The sequence below is a fragment of the Pristis pectinata genome, chromosome 14 (assembly GCF_009764475.1).
Source record: "Pristis pectinata isolate sPriPec2 chromosome 14, sPriPec2.1.pri, whole genome shotgun sequence".
Classification (NCBI taxonomy): Eukaryota; Metazoa; Chordata; class Chondrichthyes; order Rhinopristiformes; family Pristidae; genus Pristis; species Pristis pectinata.
This window is the reverse complement of record NC_067418.1, coordinates 42,295,860-42,311,331: the sequence shown is the minus strand read 5'-3', so window position 1 is coordinate 42,311,331 and position 15,472 is coordinate 42,295,860. Positions and strand designations below refer to the sequence as shown.

Sequence of the window (15,472 nt, the reverse complement as noted above, 5' to 3'; positions counted from 1 at the left end):
GCCACTCTTCCAGCGCCAACGTGGCATGGCATGACATGACATGGCAAAATGGTCACCATGGATGTGATGGGCCGAAGGGCTCATTTCTGTGCTGTACAGCTCTACGACTGGAAGAGTTTTTTCAGTGTCTTGGCCAACAGCATTAATTTATCTGATTGTTGTGGGATGTTACTATTGTGAGATGATTGCTGCATATTTCCACACGACATCAGTAATGACATTTAGTAATTAATTATGTGTGAAGTGCTCTTGGGACCTTTTAATGTATTGAGGTGTAGTATAATCTGATCATTACATTTTTGCCTCGCTTGATAGACTTTCAATACTCTTTGAATTTTAAATGTGAGAAAGTAAGCATTGCCAATTTGGTCCCTTTCTCTGTATTCTGTGGAAGCTGTAGAAAGCTGCCTTTTAAACCTGCAGTCTGTGGGTTATAGTGCAAATCAGCAGTTAACTTCAGTCTGTGGGTTATAGTGCAAATCAGTAGTTAACTTCAGTCTGTGGGTTAGAGTGCAAATCAGTAGTTAACTTCAGTCTGTGGGTTGTAGTGCAAATCAGTAGTTAACTGAGACAAATATACATCTTTGTGTGAAGTGTTGCATTGCTGGTTTAATTTTTGGTCCTGGATTGAGTTAACTCATCTCAGCCAGTGTAACAATAGGCATATTCCCATTCTTGTGTCCCTGAGGGTTCCCATTACTCCAAGCCCCTATTAGATAATCCACAAATCTGGATATGGAATGAAAACAGGATTGAGATAATCTGGGATTAACAGTGTGGCAAAACTCCCTGTCTAGGTTTATATGTCAAAAGTCGTCAAACAGATGAAATGGCAGGATGTTTCATTTAGACCAGTACCTTACACCATTTGTGTCTAATGAGGGGGAAAGTGTTCTAAAAATAAAAATATTGCACACACATTGTGTGGGACAGCTTAATTTCCATGTTAGAGCCATGGAAGTTTTATTAAGTAGCCTGGAGATAGTTAATTTACATCTTCTCTTGCAGAAGTTGCAATAACATCTGGAATCCCACATCCAAACTGCTGCTGACAAACGTCTCTCAGCAACCGCTTGCTCACTTGATCATTCTCTTCTCTTCCAGTGGCGGCCGTTTCTTCCTGGCGTGAAATTCGAAATTATCGATTCACCGCACATCTCCCTGTACACAGGTAAATGTCACCGATTCCTTTTCCCCTTTCTCCTTGCTCAGTTCTTCCTGCGTGGAATTCTCGAGGGTTTGATGGCCGCACGAACGTCGCCGCTCAACAACAGTGTCCCCAACCCTGGGCTCCAAGGTCTCGCTCAAGGATGCTTCCTGCAGTATAACTGCAGTTTCCTTTCTGGCTGATGGCAAGATGGTATTAAAAGAGGAAGAGGGGTAAAGATAAAAATGCACTAAATCTGTGAGAAATACTGGAAATGCATAGGTCCAATGGAGCCAGGATAAAAAGATTTTCATATTGTGTCCATCCAAACCATCTCAGATGTTGCACTTATAATGACACAGGAGGAAGTCATTTGGGCCACGCCAGCACCCCATTCATTCCTGTGCCCTTCTCCTTAATTCCCCAAACCTCCGCACACATGCCCATCAGTTCCCCTTCAGTTCTTTCTGTCGTTAATCTATACAGTGGGGGAATTTGCAGTGGCCAATTAACCCACCAGCACATCTTCAGGATGTGGGAGGAAACCAGAGCACCAGGGGAAACCCACGTGGCCTTGGAGCAGATGTGCAAATGTCACACAGACTGCAGCCGAAGTCAGGATTGAATCCCAGTCCCTGGAGCTGTGAGGCTGCCCAGTTAACCATTTAATGTTTACGAGGCAATCAGGTAAAATTGAGTTTGAAATCATTGCCACTTGTCCTTAAAAGCTGCCCCATCTTTCAGAGACAATTAGAGCCTCTATTACAGGCCTTTGAACAGAGAGTTGAGTTGGAATGATTATTGGTATCAAAAATGGGAAGAGATGTAAATACTTTCAACTCCCTAAGAGTGCATTGGAAGCCCTGTGATGTAGTGAATACTGAGGTCTCATACTACCCATTTGTTCCTTTATAAGAATCCAAATTACCCTGCAATTCAAGATAGCAGCAATCACTCTCTAGTGATTGAGAATTGGCCATATTTCACAGTGTGTTTTAAACCAGATCCTTTGGCCACATTTCACAGACTGTTTAATCAGATCTTCAGTATAACAGTGGAGCACTTGTCTCCTGTCAGTGTGTTTGTTATCCTTTCTCCTCTCTGCTTTTGACACTGTTACTATCTCTGGCTTCCCTGTACTTCATGTCGTGTCTCATATCTGCCATCCTCTCTGCTCAATCATTCTCTCACTCAAACTGCCCTGCAAGCTCTATGTTTGTGTCATTGTCAAACCTCTTCTCTATGCACCCCTGCCCGTGGTTTCCCATTTTTGAAAGGACTTCAGGACCACAATAATTTCTGCGATGGGCTATAATGCCGTGATGGTGAAATGGGCAGGAGGGAATAGGGAATGGGAGCTTAAAAGTTTTTAAAAAAATGTAAGATTCCCTGAATGGGTTGGAGTTAAAACTCCATGCTTAACTTTTCCCCAGAAAGCTAGACAGATGAATGTGCTTGGCTGCCTGCCAAGCCTGGTAGTCTCAAAACAAAGCAGCTAGGTTTAGCATGGGTGATAGGGAGATATTGCAGGAAGTGGTGGGCAGAAAAGGAGGACGTTGACAGACCTCAGGTATTTGTGATTGGGGTGGGGTCTGGAGAGATTAGTCAGAGATTGCGGTGGTGTGGAAGGACTTGCTCGTTGGCCACGTGCAAACTCTAAAACCCCTCCAGTCCCACGAACAATAATGAAACAGCCCTTCTCTCCTCCCTTTACCTGACCCAGTTCCCGAAGCTTGGATAATCCAGGACCTATTTGAATGAAGGACCCACCGCTTCCTTTAGTACTTGTCTCCTGGCTGTCAGACCCTCAACCCCTCGCAGAAATGGCGGGGTCTGTTGGGTTCGCTCCACACTTGACTCGAATCCACCTGTCCGTGAGGGTTAAAATTGTTTGCCTTCGAGTTAGTGTTTGGCGAACATTTGCATATGAGTGCTTTAAATTAAACCACTGTTGTTTCCAACCCAAGGCTGGTGCTGTGCGTTAATCAGATAATCCTGGAACTAACATGATGAGCCCTACATCCCATCTGCATGGCCCTGGTGATTAAGAGACCTTGTGTGCTGTCAATGCAGCAAGTGGAACAATTCACCATCTTCTACCCCATCTGCTCTAAGCACAATTCATTCAATTTGCTATTCACCAGTTTTCAGTTGTTGTTCAGTACCTTCCTCCCCACCCCCACTCCCTTCTTAAAAAAAATACATTACAAAACAAAGTCACAACAGTAACATTTGTTATAAAAAGATCAGTGCACTTGGCTGATTTCCAATTTAAAATCCTCTTTCCAGATGCATTAGTGAAGAAATGAATCAAATCATTAGTAAAAAGGGAGTTAATACCCTGAAATCAATTATTATCTTACATATTTGCAAAGAAAGCAAACTTGCTGATTTTTCTGATTGCAGTTACCAGAGGATTAGGCATTTCTGTGTTTCTTTTTAGTTTAAATCACACTAGTTTGAAAATAGACTTTCCTAATCTAAATTTGGTAGGGCTTGGCAACATAATGCCCCCTCCCCCTGGCCCCACCGCCATGATAAGACTTTTCCATCAGTATCAGGGGTATAAAATCAGGAGTGATGAGCAGATTGGATTAAGAGGTGGTTAGATGGGAGAGATTGAAAAGGAACGTGTAAGACTGCTGCAGCATATTTGTCTGATCCAAGGCAAGTGAACTGTTTCACTTGTAATGGGTTACCTTCATTGCTGTTAACTGTAATGTTTTCCTCGACAATTTGGGAACTTTGCAGCCCTTGAGAAAAGTTAAAATCTTGCAATGTTAATTTTCTGAAATGTTCGGGGGAGGAGAAAGGTGCCCCATAATGTTCAGGGCGAGGACCACTTCTGTTTATTAAATACATCAGTGGGTTAGACAGCCCGGAGGGGTGATGTCGAAATATGCAGCTGATTCTAAGGTAGGAGGTAATAGTAATAATTCTTTCCAAGACTAAGTGAAATTGCAAAGGGATTATTGATAAGACAAGGTAATGAACTAAAACACAGCAGATGGAATTAGATGAGTATACAGTGATGCACTTTGGTTTAAAAATAGAGCAATCGTACCCTGAATGGAAAAAGGCTCATTACTGTGAAAGATCATTTGTAAATACAGACTCACAGAATGTGAAAGGTGCTTCCTGCAAAAAGACCTAATAGACATAGAGGTTTTGTCTCAAAAGGGTTGCAAAATACAAAGTTGTGCAGTAAGCCTATATACAACCTCAATAAGGCCCCGTGTGACATGTTATGTACATCACTGGGCTCCACATGATAAGCAGGATGTTAAGGCTTTTAGGGAGGGTATCACAGATTCACAGGAATGCTGCCTAATTTGAGAAAATGCAAAAGGAAGACTTCTGTTCATTAGAACAGTCCCAATTATGGTGCAATATGATGAAAGTTGTTAAAATTCTGAGAATGTAAGACAATCTAGATGGAAGCAGATTGCTGCCAGTAGAGGAATCTAAAATGAAGGGCCATAGATACAAATTAAATACAGGAGATTTAGAACAGAGCATTGAAATGTAAGTCTTTGTTGTCATACTATAATATGCAGATTTACTTTTTTTAATGGAATAGCATGTTAATTGTAAGTACAATAATTAGATTAAATGGAATTTTAAGTCCACAAAATCCTTGTATTCAGGAAGCTTTCTCTTGTACTCTGAAAGTATTTGAGACAATGCTCCGGTCTCGGTGCTACAGAATCAGTTTCCCATTGGCTATTCCACTCTGCATAATTGAATACTAAAGGAAAGAGAAACCAATCATCAGATTACCTCAGCACCGTCTATCCACCAGGATCTACACATCCAGTTGTGTTTTCTGAGATGATTCCCAGGTGCGCTGTTCCAGGAGTATGCCATTTGTTAAATGTGCAACACGTTTGACATAACAGGCATTATTTCTTCTTGTATGTGAACTTGCGATGCCCTGGGAGCTGTCGTTTCCCTTTGCCAGTCCTCCTGCTCGTTTCTTTATTTAGAATCACAGAGTTCCACTGCACAGTCCTTCAGCCCATCACGACCATGCCGAACTTTTTTGCCCATCTCCACTAAGTACAAAAGGCAAGGTGGTAGCTGAGGGACAACAAAGAATGGTTGTTGGAGACACAAGAGACTGCAGATGCTGGAATCTGGAGCAGACAACAAAACAAGCTGCTGGCAGAACGCGGCAGGTCAGGCAGCATCTGCGGAGGAAAATGGTTGTTACTCCTTTGGCTCCTGGACTTGTCAGCTTTGCAAAACCAGAAGGCCGATGAGGAAGCGCATATGAGTACGGTGATGAAATATGACCTGACTGCTTAGACCCTCAAGAGTGGGTGCATGTTCTGGGTTGATAAGGGTTGTGCCGAACACTTTGATTTTTAAGTTGTTCTTTGCCAAACAACTTTGCAATCATAAAATGACTGATGGTGTTGTGAACCTGTTGGACACTGCTGATGCCTCAGGCCCAAGAAAGAAAAGAAAGAGATACAAAGCCAATAGAGCTTGGGAGATGGACTCCTTCAGCTGATCTTCACAGATGAATAGAAAACGATTATTTGGCGCTCTCATCCCAAGAACATTCTCCCTCTGTCTTCAAGCTTCTAATATAAAATCCTTCATTCTCACAAGGATCCTCCAGATCCTTGACTTGATCCAGAAGGTAAGCACGTTACCTGACACCCACTGGAAGATGTAAACACAGGTTAGGGCCTGAATAAAATATTCTGTTAAATTATTGCAACATTCTGCAAAACAATATCCTGGATATCCTTCATGAGTGTGCACCATTCTTAGTACCATATTCCTACGATTCTTCATGCCACCTGGGATGATCTGCTCTGCAATGCAAAGTATATGGGATTCTTTAGATGGGGGTGTCCCTTCTCTTCAGATCACCGACTTCTGGGCTGAACATTGGATAGTACACAGGCAGGCTGTTCCTGTAAAGATCAATACCAGACGAAGCCAATGGTGTGCCCTTCTGTCTTGCCTCTGAGGGACCAACACATCAACTGTCACCGATGCACATCAACTTCTTGAGGTCCTGGTCCTTAATTATTCCGATTACCCAAGATCAATGGATGAATAGACCTTGCAGAATGGGGGAGAAACCCCACATTGGTTGGGAGAATGTCAATCAGATGTTTTTTATTCAGTCTGACATGCTGCGTTGTATACTTTGCGGACTGATTTATATTGCCCCTCCTTATAACATCACTGTTTATTAATCTATAAACTGCCTTCTGAACATCCTCCTTTTGTAACTACAAAGCTCCAAATTGCTGATGGTACAAAGGGAGGTGGGATAGTAAGTGGTGAAGAGGACACAAGGAGCCTGCAAAAGGTCATCGTGGGTTAAGTGAGGAGGAAAGAAGTTAATAACGAAGTTTAATGTTGGACAATGTGAAGTTATCCGCTTTGGAAGAAGAATGTAAAATTTATCTAAATAGAGCGAAACTACAGGGCAGAGGGAATCTGGTGCCGCCGATGCATGAAACAGAAAGGATTGTCATTGCAATACAGCGAGCAATTAGGATGGCTAACGGAATGTTGGTGCTTATTGCAAGGAGTAGGACGTGGAAAAAGTAGGGAAACTTTGATGCGACTTTATAGGCGAGACCATACCTGGAGAGTGGCCTCCATACTGAAGGAAGGATTTACTTGCTTTGGAGGCAGTGTGCAGAAGGTTCACTTGGTTGGTTCTTGGGTGAAGGGGATGACGAATGAAGGGAGGTTAGATACGCTGGGCCGATATTTATTGGAGTATAAACGAATGAGGGGTGATCTTATTGAAATGTTTAAGATTCTGAGGGAATTGACAGGTTGGATGTTTCCCCTAATGGGGTTATCTACAACTAGGAGGCACTGTTTCAGAATAATGGGTCTCTCATTTAACACAAGGTGATGAGGAATTTCTTCTCTCAGAAGTGCTGTGGAGATGGAGTCATTGATGTTTTCAAGGTGGAGCTTGACAGACATTTGAGCCACAAGCCATTTGGGGAGGTAATGGGAAGATGGTGTTGAGGCCATAATTGGATAAGACTTGATCTTATTGAATGATGGAGCAGGTTTAAGGGGCCAGTTGGTCTATTCAGATTTCTGTTCCTTGTGTTTTAATGTAGTTCTGTTCTGCACTTTGTCCATGCTTACTCACCAATGTGAAATCAGGATCTGTTTTGTCTCTGTCTTTCTCATGACCTATCATCTGTGTACTCCCAACTACCATCAGTCTTGTTTCCAAAAGTGGCGACTGTTTCACATGAAAATCTTGGGTTTGCTAAGCACCATTTCTGGACATTTCACTTTCGTTCCCATTGTATTGGCCATGCTTTACCATTGGCTCTTCACCTGTATTTCACAACTTTGAAACAGGATGGGATGTCGTTCACCTTGGGTTTAATTATATTAACACTCCATCCAACTCTGGTGCAGTAGGGAGCAGTGTGTTTACATGTTTCAGGGTATAGGGCATTCGTTTGGAAGGGATTTGAAGAAGCAACCAAAGCTGCAAAGGAAAGACTGGCAGTTCTAAAGAAGTCTAAGCACCCTCATGTCCATTCCAGGAGCAGAAATGTCATTACTGCTTAACACATCAATGCTTCAGCTAATCACTATCATGGAGCCCTAAGGTATTGAATATGTAACAGATAAATGACTCAGTGTGGCTAGAGAGAAATGTAAATTTGCAAACCTTTACTGCTATCTCTTTACAAACCCACTTTGAATGAATTTAACTGTTGCCTGTAGGGTGCCTGTTCGGATGTGTGAACCTTAACTATATTAATAAAAAAAACTAAATATTTTCACAGATCACCTCTCTCCCAGAAGAAAATACATACTTTGCACAGTTTAATAATGTGCAGGTGAATTTGATTTGAATGGCCGATGGGCAGTTTCAGAATGAAAAAGCAAATCCAAGCTTCTCAAAAGACTGATGCATGTTGATATATGTGTGTGGTAGAGGAAAATTAAACCCAGGGGTGAAACAGTTGCTCCTGTTGAATTATTCACCTGTTCTTTATTAAATTACTGTTGGATTGCAGCAGATGGATTTTACTTCTCTTTTCAAAGCAGTTAGCCGGGTCACAGAATCATAGTCATATAGCACAGAGACAGGCCATTCAGCCCACCATGATCATGCCATCCATCAAGCACCTATCTACTATACTAATCCCATTTACCAGCACTTGGTCCATGGCCTTCTATACCCTGGCAGTTTAAGCATTCATCTAGATATTTTATCAAATATTGTGAGAGTACCTGCCTCCAACATCTCAGGCACTGTGGTCCAGACAAGGGTCTTCTTACTTGGCACTGAATGCTTCCTGCAGGGCATGAAAGCCGGCGTTTAGTTCTTCTGAGGGCTTCTCATTTTTGCAAAGCCTGCCATATTATAGAGTCACATGCCCTGATCTTCTAGTGAAGGGTCAGTTCTGATCACAGTCTACAAGATAACTACACTGTTAGACTCTTCACAGAGTCTGGTGGGGGAGTGCAAACCTTCACAGATTTACATAGAACATAGAACGCTTACAGCACAGTACAGGCCCTTCGGCCCACAGTTTTGTGCCAACATTTTATCCTGCTCCAAGATCTATCTAACCCTTCCCTCCCACATAGATGATTTTTCTATCATTCATGTGTCTATCTAAGAGTCTCTTGAATGTCCCTAATGTATCTGCCCCCACAACCTCTGCAGGCAGTGCATTCCACACACCCACCACTCTCTGTGTGAAAAAACTTACCCCTGACATCCCCCTTATACCTTTCTCCAATCACCTTAAAATTATGTCCCCTCGTGTTAGCCATTGTCACCCTGGGAAAAAGTCTGTGACTGTCCACTCAATCTGTGCCTCTTATCATCTCGTACACCTCTATCAAGTCAAGTCTTAACCTCCTTCTCTCCGAAGAGAAAAGCCCTAGCTCACTCAACCTATCCTCATAAGACATGATCTCCACTCCAGGCAGCATCCTGGTAAGTCTCCTCTGCACCCTCTCTAAAGCTACCACATCCTGCCTGTAATGAGGCGACCAGAACTGAACACAATACTCCAAGTGTGGTCTCACCAGAGTTTTACAGAGTTGCAACATCACCTCGTGGCTCTTGAACTCAGTACCCTGACTAATGAAGGCCAACACTCCATACGCCTTCTTAACAACCCTATCGACCTGCGTTATCCATTGAACCCGCTGCCAGTCCATCAGACCCATTAAGAACTTAGAACAGTCTAACACAGTAAGGGCCCTTCGGTCCACGATGTTGTGCTGACCTATGTAAACACCTACTCCTTGACCAATCTAACCCTTCCCTCCTACACAGCCCATAACCCTCCATTTTTCTTACATCCATGTGCTTAGCTCAGAGTCTTTTAAATGTCCCTATTGTATCAGCCTCTACCACCACCCCCACAGTGCGTTCCAGGCACCCACCGCGCTCTCAGTTTGATTGGAGGAAATTAACTGCAGTAAGCTAATTCCTTTTCTGATTTAATTGGATTGATGTAAATGGTTTTAATTGCTTTTTTTTGAAAGGAAAGTATTTTAATTCTTTAAAATGGTGTTTTTATTTTTTTAATACGCTTGAGTGTTTTCGAATCATCCACACACGCTCAATCCCTTCGACAGCTGGTACGCCTGAGGCAGGACTTAATGGACTTTCAAAGCAGTTCTGGGGGGTGGAGCGTGTTTGTTGGAAAGATCCCATGCTGCATGGCCCCTCACTGATCAGCTGGGAGCTGTCTTCCTGGTGGAAGGCTGCACCAAGTGATCCACTCCAGGGAAGGCAGGTCACCAGCTAGCTCAGGCAGTGGAAGATCTTGGCCATTGAAACTTACAGCAATTTTACCTGCCATCCAGCCTACCTCACCTGCAGTGGCTGCTTGAAAGGATATTGTGCTCAGTCCCATGTCCCTGTTCTCTGTCCATAACTCTGTAAAGTATCTCTGTCCTAACTCCATCCTAAAACTCCATGGAATCTGCTCACGATTTCATGGAAAATGTTCCAGATCCTGACAGCTCTCTGAGTGTAAACATTTTGATTTTAAATTCACAAATCTCTGGTTATTGATCCATGCCCGAGATAGATGTATTTTCCATCGAAACCTCCACCATTTAGCCTTCCCCATCCAATGGAATATAGTTCAACCTTTCCCAACCACTCTATGCAGCTGAAATCCCCAGTAACATGCTGGTGAACCTCCTCTACATCCTCTCTAAAGCCTCCCTGGAGTATGATGGCCAGGATATTTTTAAAACTGCTGAGGCCTAGTCAGTGATTTTTAACTGCGTTGCATTTGCAGAAAATGGGGCGGCAGAGCAGTGCGGTTGGTAGAACTGCTGCCTCCCAGCTCCAGTGACTCGGGTTCAATCCTGACCTCTGGTGCTGTCTGCATGTGAGTTGCAAGCTCTCTCTGTTATCATGTGGGTTTCCTTCAGGTACTCCTGCTTCCTCCCACCTCTCAAAGATGCGCAGCTTGGTAAGTTGATTGTAAATTGCCCTTGGTGTGTAGGTGAGCTGACCGAGGGTTGAGGGGAAGGTGGGGAGAAATGAAGTAGGATTAGTATGAATGGGATGGTTGCCATGCACTCAGTGGGCCAAAGGTCCCATCTCCATAGCGAACAACTTTTTTCTCTCTCTTAATGCGCTTGTGTGTTGGTCGTTATTACAGAGGATTTTCATACTGGAGTAGAGGTACCTTGCTTCATTTATATAGAGTGCTAGTGATACTGCATGTGAATATTGTGTACATGGCTTCCATACCTACTTGTGATACAGGCAGTCAAGTGCAAGTTCAACAGATGAATTCCTGAGGTGGTGGGTTTGTCACATGGGAAGTGGCTAAGTATATTGGGGTATGTATTGTACTGAGTTTAGAAGAAATGAGAAGTGATTTTATTGAAACATACAATGTTCTTACAGAGCTTGACAGCGTAGATCTAGGGTTGAATTTTTCCCTGGGTGGAATATCGAGAACCAGGGGTCACAGTCTCAAAACAAAGTGTTGGCTGTTTAGAGCTGAGATGAGAAAAAAGTTTGTCACCCATAGGGTATTGGAACTTTGGAATTCTCTAGCCAGTTTGCCTGTGCAAGCTCGTGTTCTGGATATTCGTTTGGGGTTAGTGCAAGAATGTGGGGCTGAAGTTAAAAAAAATCAGTCCCATTATCTTTGTGAATGATAGTGCAGATACAGAGGGCCAAATGGCCTCCTCCTGATTCCCCTTCCTTTGTTCTTGTGTTCCAGTGGGAAAGAAATCCCTTCGATTGTGATTATTGCCAGCCAGTATGTTTCTTACCTAGTTACCATGCACCAAAGAATCTTGGGACATGTTCAAGTGAAAGAGTATAATTGTTAGACTACATCCTTGGCACAGGAGCTTACTGATTTAAAGAGGTCAGGCATGTCAACTCAGAGGATCTGCGCAATGATAATCTAAGGAGCAATGTTCATGGCTGACCCTCCTATCTAGGCTTTGGTCCAATGAGACATTGGTGTAATGTCAGCATAAGTAGTTCCCACTGCAAGGCATGACACATCAACCAGTTAATGTAACAGCCAGCAAGGCTGGGTTTGGACACTCACCAGATGTTAAAGGCTGTTCAGGGATGGAGCTTAACTACTTATGGTTGGAAAGGTCCTACATTGTACAGGACCTCAGTGAACTGCAAGGGGACACCTTCCCTCATGAGACTGCACCCAGGAACATGCTGGAGAAAATGGTGGACTTCCAAGGTTTCATTGTTGTGTGACGATGAGCTCGGGCAGCTCACCAATATTGGAAGATTCAACCCCCCCCACCCCACCTTTATAGAGTCAGAGAGAGATGTGCATAGAAGCTGGTCCTTCGGCCCACTGAGTCCATACTGACCATCAAGCACCCATTTACACTAGTCCTACCCGAACCTATTTTATTCTCCCCTCATTTCCATCATCTCCCCCCAGATCCTATCACTCACCTGCACATCATGGGCAATTTACAGTGACGAACTAACCTACCGACCCATACATTTTTAGGAAACCAGACCATCAGAAGGAAGCCCACTTGGTTACAGGGAGAACGTGCAAACTTCACACAGCGCCGGAGATCAGGATTGAACCCAGCTCATCAGAGCTATGAGGCAGTGGCTCTACTGGCTGCAGCCACGGTGTTTAGAACAAGTGATTGAAAGTAAATTTGTGCCCCTGGATGTTGTAGCGGGAGTTGGAATCTTTTGGCAGGGTATTAGAGTTCACCCTTTTATTTTGGATGTGCTGCATTGGCACCCAGTTGGGTAACCCATTAAGAAAATGTTGCGGTGATTTGCTTCTTAAAATATGTAATAGAGTTTTATACCCATGCGGTTTCTAATGACGTAGCTGCCACACTATTGCCATTCAGGTTGATCGGAAGTGAGGCATCTCATGAACTATCTCCACAGCAGACATGCTACAATACATAGAAGGTTGCCATGCAGATAAGTAAAAGCAGCACCCTCCTGTGTGTCTGGACACACCCTACACAATGGACAGGTCTGTTGGTCCCAGTGCCCTGAAGTGCCCCAAGACACTACTGGTTACAAATGTCGCAAAGCAACCATCTTGCACCGAATTATATACCACAGAAAAGCTGCAGTCTTTGTCAGTGCTGCTTGTGGACAAAACTGGTGCACAGAAAAATGGAGCAATCTATATTCCAGTGGGGATCATTTTGGCCCCATCTCTTTGCCAACATGCAGTGGAGTTTGCTGCTTGTTCCGCTGTGAGTGAAAAACAGAAATGGTAGGTCACGCCTTCTCCATCGAAGTTTTAGCAACAAACGTGGGAGTGGCTGCTGTGAATTGTTAGATGACTTGTACCCTCGTCCAGTCTCCCAAGGGTAACCAGTCAACCCAGAAATGACCACCAGCACAATTTAACAATAGCAAAATGGCTTTTATGATCAAATTGGGCCTAAAAAATGTGTGAAAATGGATCCAATTTCTAATCAAATGAATCTGCACTTAGGTAGCAGATCTATAGCATTAGTTGAAGCCTACATTATTAGAGAGCAGTGACATTGGCACACTGTCAGGATTCATAATTTCAGGATAAATATTCGTATTTGGTATTGGATTATTATTATCATGTACCAAGATACAGTGGAAAACTTGTCTTGCATACAGTTCGTACCGATCAATTCATTACACAGTGCATTGAGGTAGTACAGGGTAAAAACAATAACAGAATACAGAGTAAAGTGTCACAGCTACAGAGGAAGTGCATTGCAGGTAGACAGTAAGGTGCAAGGTCATAACAAGGTAGATCGTGAGGTCACAAGTCCATCTCATCACATAAGGGAACCGTTCAATAATCTTATCACAGCGGGATAGAAGCTGTCCTTGAGCCTGGTGGTATGTGTCCTCTGGATCCTGTATCTTCTGCCTGATGGGAGAGGGGAGAAGAGAGAATGACCCGGGTGGGTGGCGTATTTGATTATGCTGGCTGCTTCACCAAGGCAGCGAGAGGTATAGACAGACTCCATGGAGGGGAGGCTGGTTTCCGTGATGTGCTGGGCTGTGTCCAAAACCTCTGCAATTTCTTGCGGTCCCGGGCAGAGCAGTTGCTGTACCAAGCCAAGATGCATCCAGATAGGATGCTTTCTGTGATGCATTGATAAAAGTTGGTGAGTGTCAAAGGGGCCATGCCAAATTTCTTTAACCTCCTGAGGAAGTAGAGGCGCTGGTGAGATTTCTTGGCCGTGGCGTCTACGTGGTTGGACCAGGACAGGCTGTTGGTGATGTTCACTCCTAGGAGCTTGAAGCTCTCAACCCTCTCAACCTCAGCACCGTTGATGTAGACAGGTGCATGTACACCGCCCCCTTTCCTGAAGTTCAGGAAAAAAGTTTAGCTCTTTTGTTTTGCTGACAATTGAGGGAAAGGTTGTTGTCATGACACCATGTCACTAAGCTCTCTATCTCCTTCTTGTACTTTAACTCATCGTTATTTGAGATACAGCCTACTACAGTGGCATCATCTGCAAACTTGTAGATGGAGTTAGAGCAGAATCTGGCCACACAGTCATGAGTGTATAGGGAGTAGAGTAGAGGGCTGAGGATGCAGCCTTGTGGGGCACCAGTGTCAAGAATAATGGTGCTGGAGGTGTTGCTGCCTGTCCTCACTGATTGTGGTCAAGGATCCAGTTGCGGAGGGAGGTGTTGAGTCCCAGGTCTCGGAGTCTGCTGATGAGTTTGCATATTACCACATTACTAGGCACTGTACGTGGCCAATTCCCGAGTACGGAAAGAATTTAACTTGCTGATTATCACATAGGCTTCCAGAATGGGCTCGCCAGTGGCATGTTGAGTAAATACATTGCCCAATATCAATCCTTATCGCACACTAGGGTTTTTGCAGAGAGAAACAAGCATGTGGCATAAAACGAAAATCAAACCTCTAAGGCATATTTCACAATGGATGAATTTAGGACCTCCAGATGAGGACAGAAGTATTGCAAAGTGGACTACAAGTGTATGCCGTAAAGCACAAAACCGTACAAGTTAAACATCCTTTCTCTGCATGATGAACTTGCAGCTCCACTTTACCAGCTGATGAGTGTGAGCTGGAGTCATGCCTGCTCTGTGTCCAGTCTTCCCGACCACAGGAGCAATGAGGACTGCCAGCAAACCGGAGAATAGCTAAACCAGCCTGGGCGCTGAACCTGGGATCTTGCTGGCCTGATACAGGATTAATATTGGGCAATGTATTCACTCAACATGCCACTGGGGAGCTCATTCTGGAAGTCTTTGTGACAATCGACAAGTTAAATTCTTTTCCTGCTCGGGAATCGGCCACTACAATGCCTAGTAATGCAGTAATATACTGTATAATGATCCATCTACTTATCCTGAAATTATGAATCCTGACAGTGTGCCATGTCATTTTCTCTAATAACATAGGCTTCAATTAATACTATAGATCTGCTGTTTAAGTGCAGCAGTTGATAGTGTTATGATTAATAGTTTTTCTTTGGGGTTCCATTTTTGGAGTTCGATAGACAAGATGTCTGTAATTAGCAATCTGCTGCCTGTGTCACAGTTCATTATTGATTATAGCTGGAAAAGCGTATGCAACCACCAGAAAATACAGTAGGCAATGTATTGATCCCAGCATGAGCTGGTTACTAATAACACCAGAGACATGTTTAAGTATAATGCACTTGCTTCCTGACAATCAATATCTGATTGCATGTTCCAATTGGACTGAAGGCTTTAATACTAGCAAACTTACCCTGCATAAATTGCCCCAACATCTGTTTCCTGACACCAAGGTCTCTCGCACTTATTACTTTTTATGATTAGGTTTCACATCTGTACCCTGGTAA

At 43.6% G+C, this 15,472-nt stretch overlaps 1 protein-coding gene across 1 annotated transcript in view; it reads left to right on the top strand.

Moving 5' to 3' along the window:
- The window catches only part of LOC127577716 (N-acetyl-beta-glucosaminyl-glycoprotein 4-beta-N-acetylgalactosaminyltransferase 1-like), a 591,438-nt gene that overhangs the window by 472,154 nt on the left and 103,812 nt on the right, over positions 1–15,472 (top strand). The window contains exon 9 of the mRNA XM_052029203.1: positions 1,105–1,171. Coding sequence (XP_051885163.1) covers positions 1,105–1,171 — 67 coding nt within the window. The remainder of the gene's footprint in view (positions 1–1,104; positions 1,172–15,472) is intronic.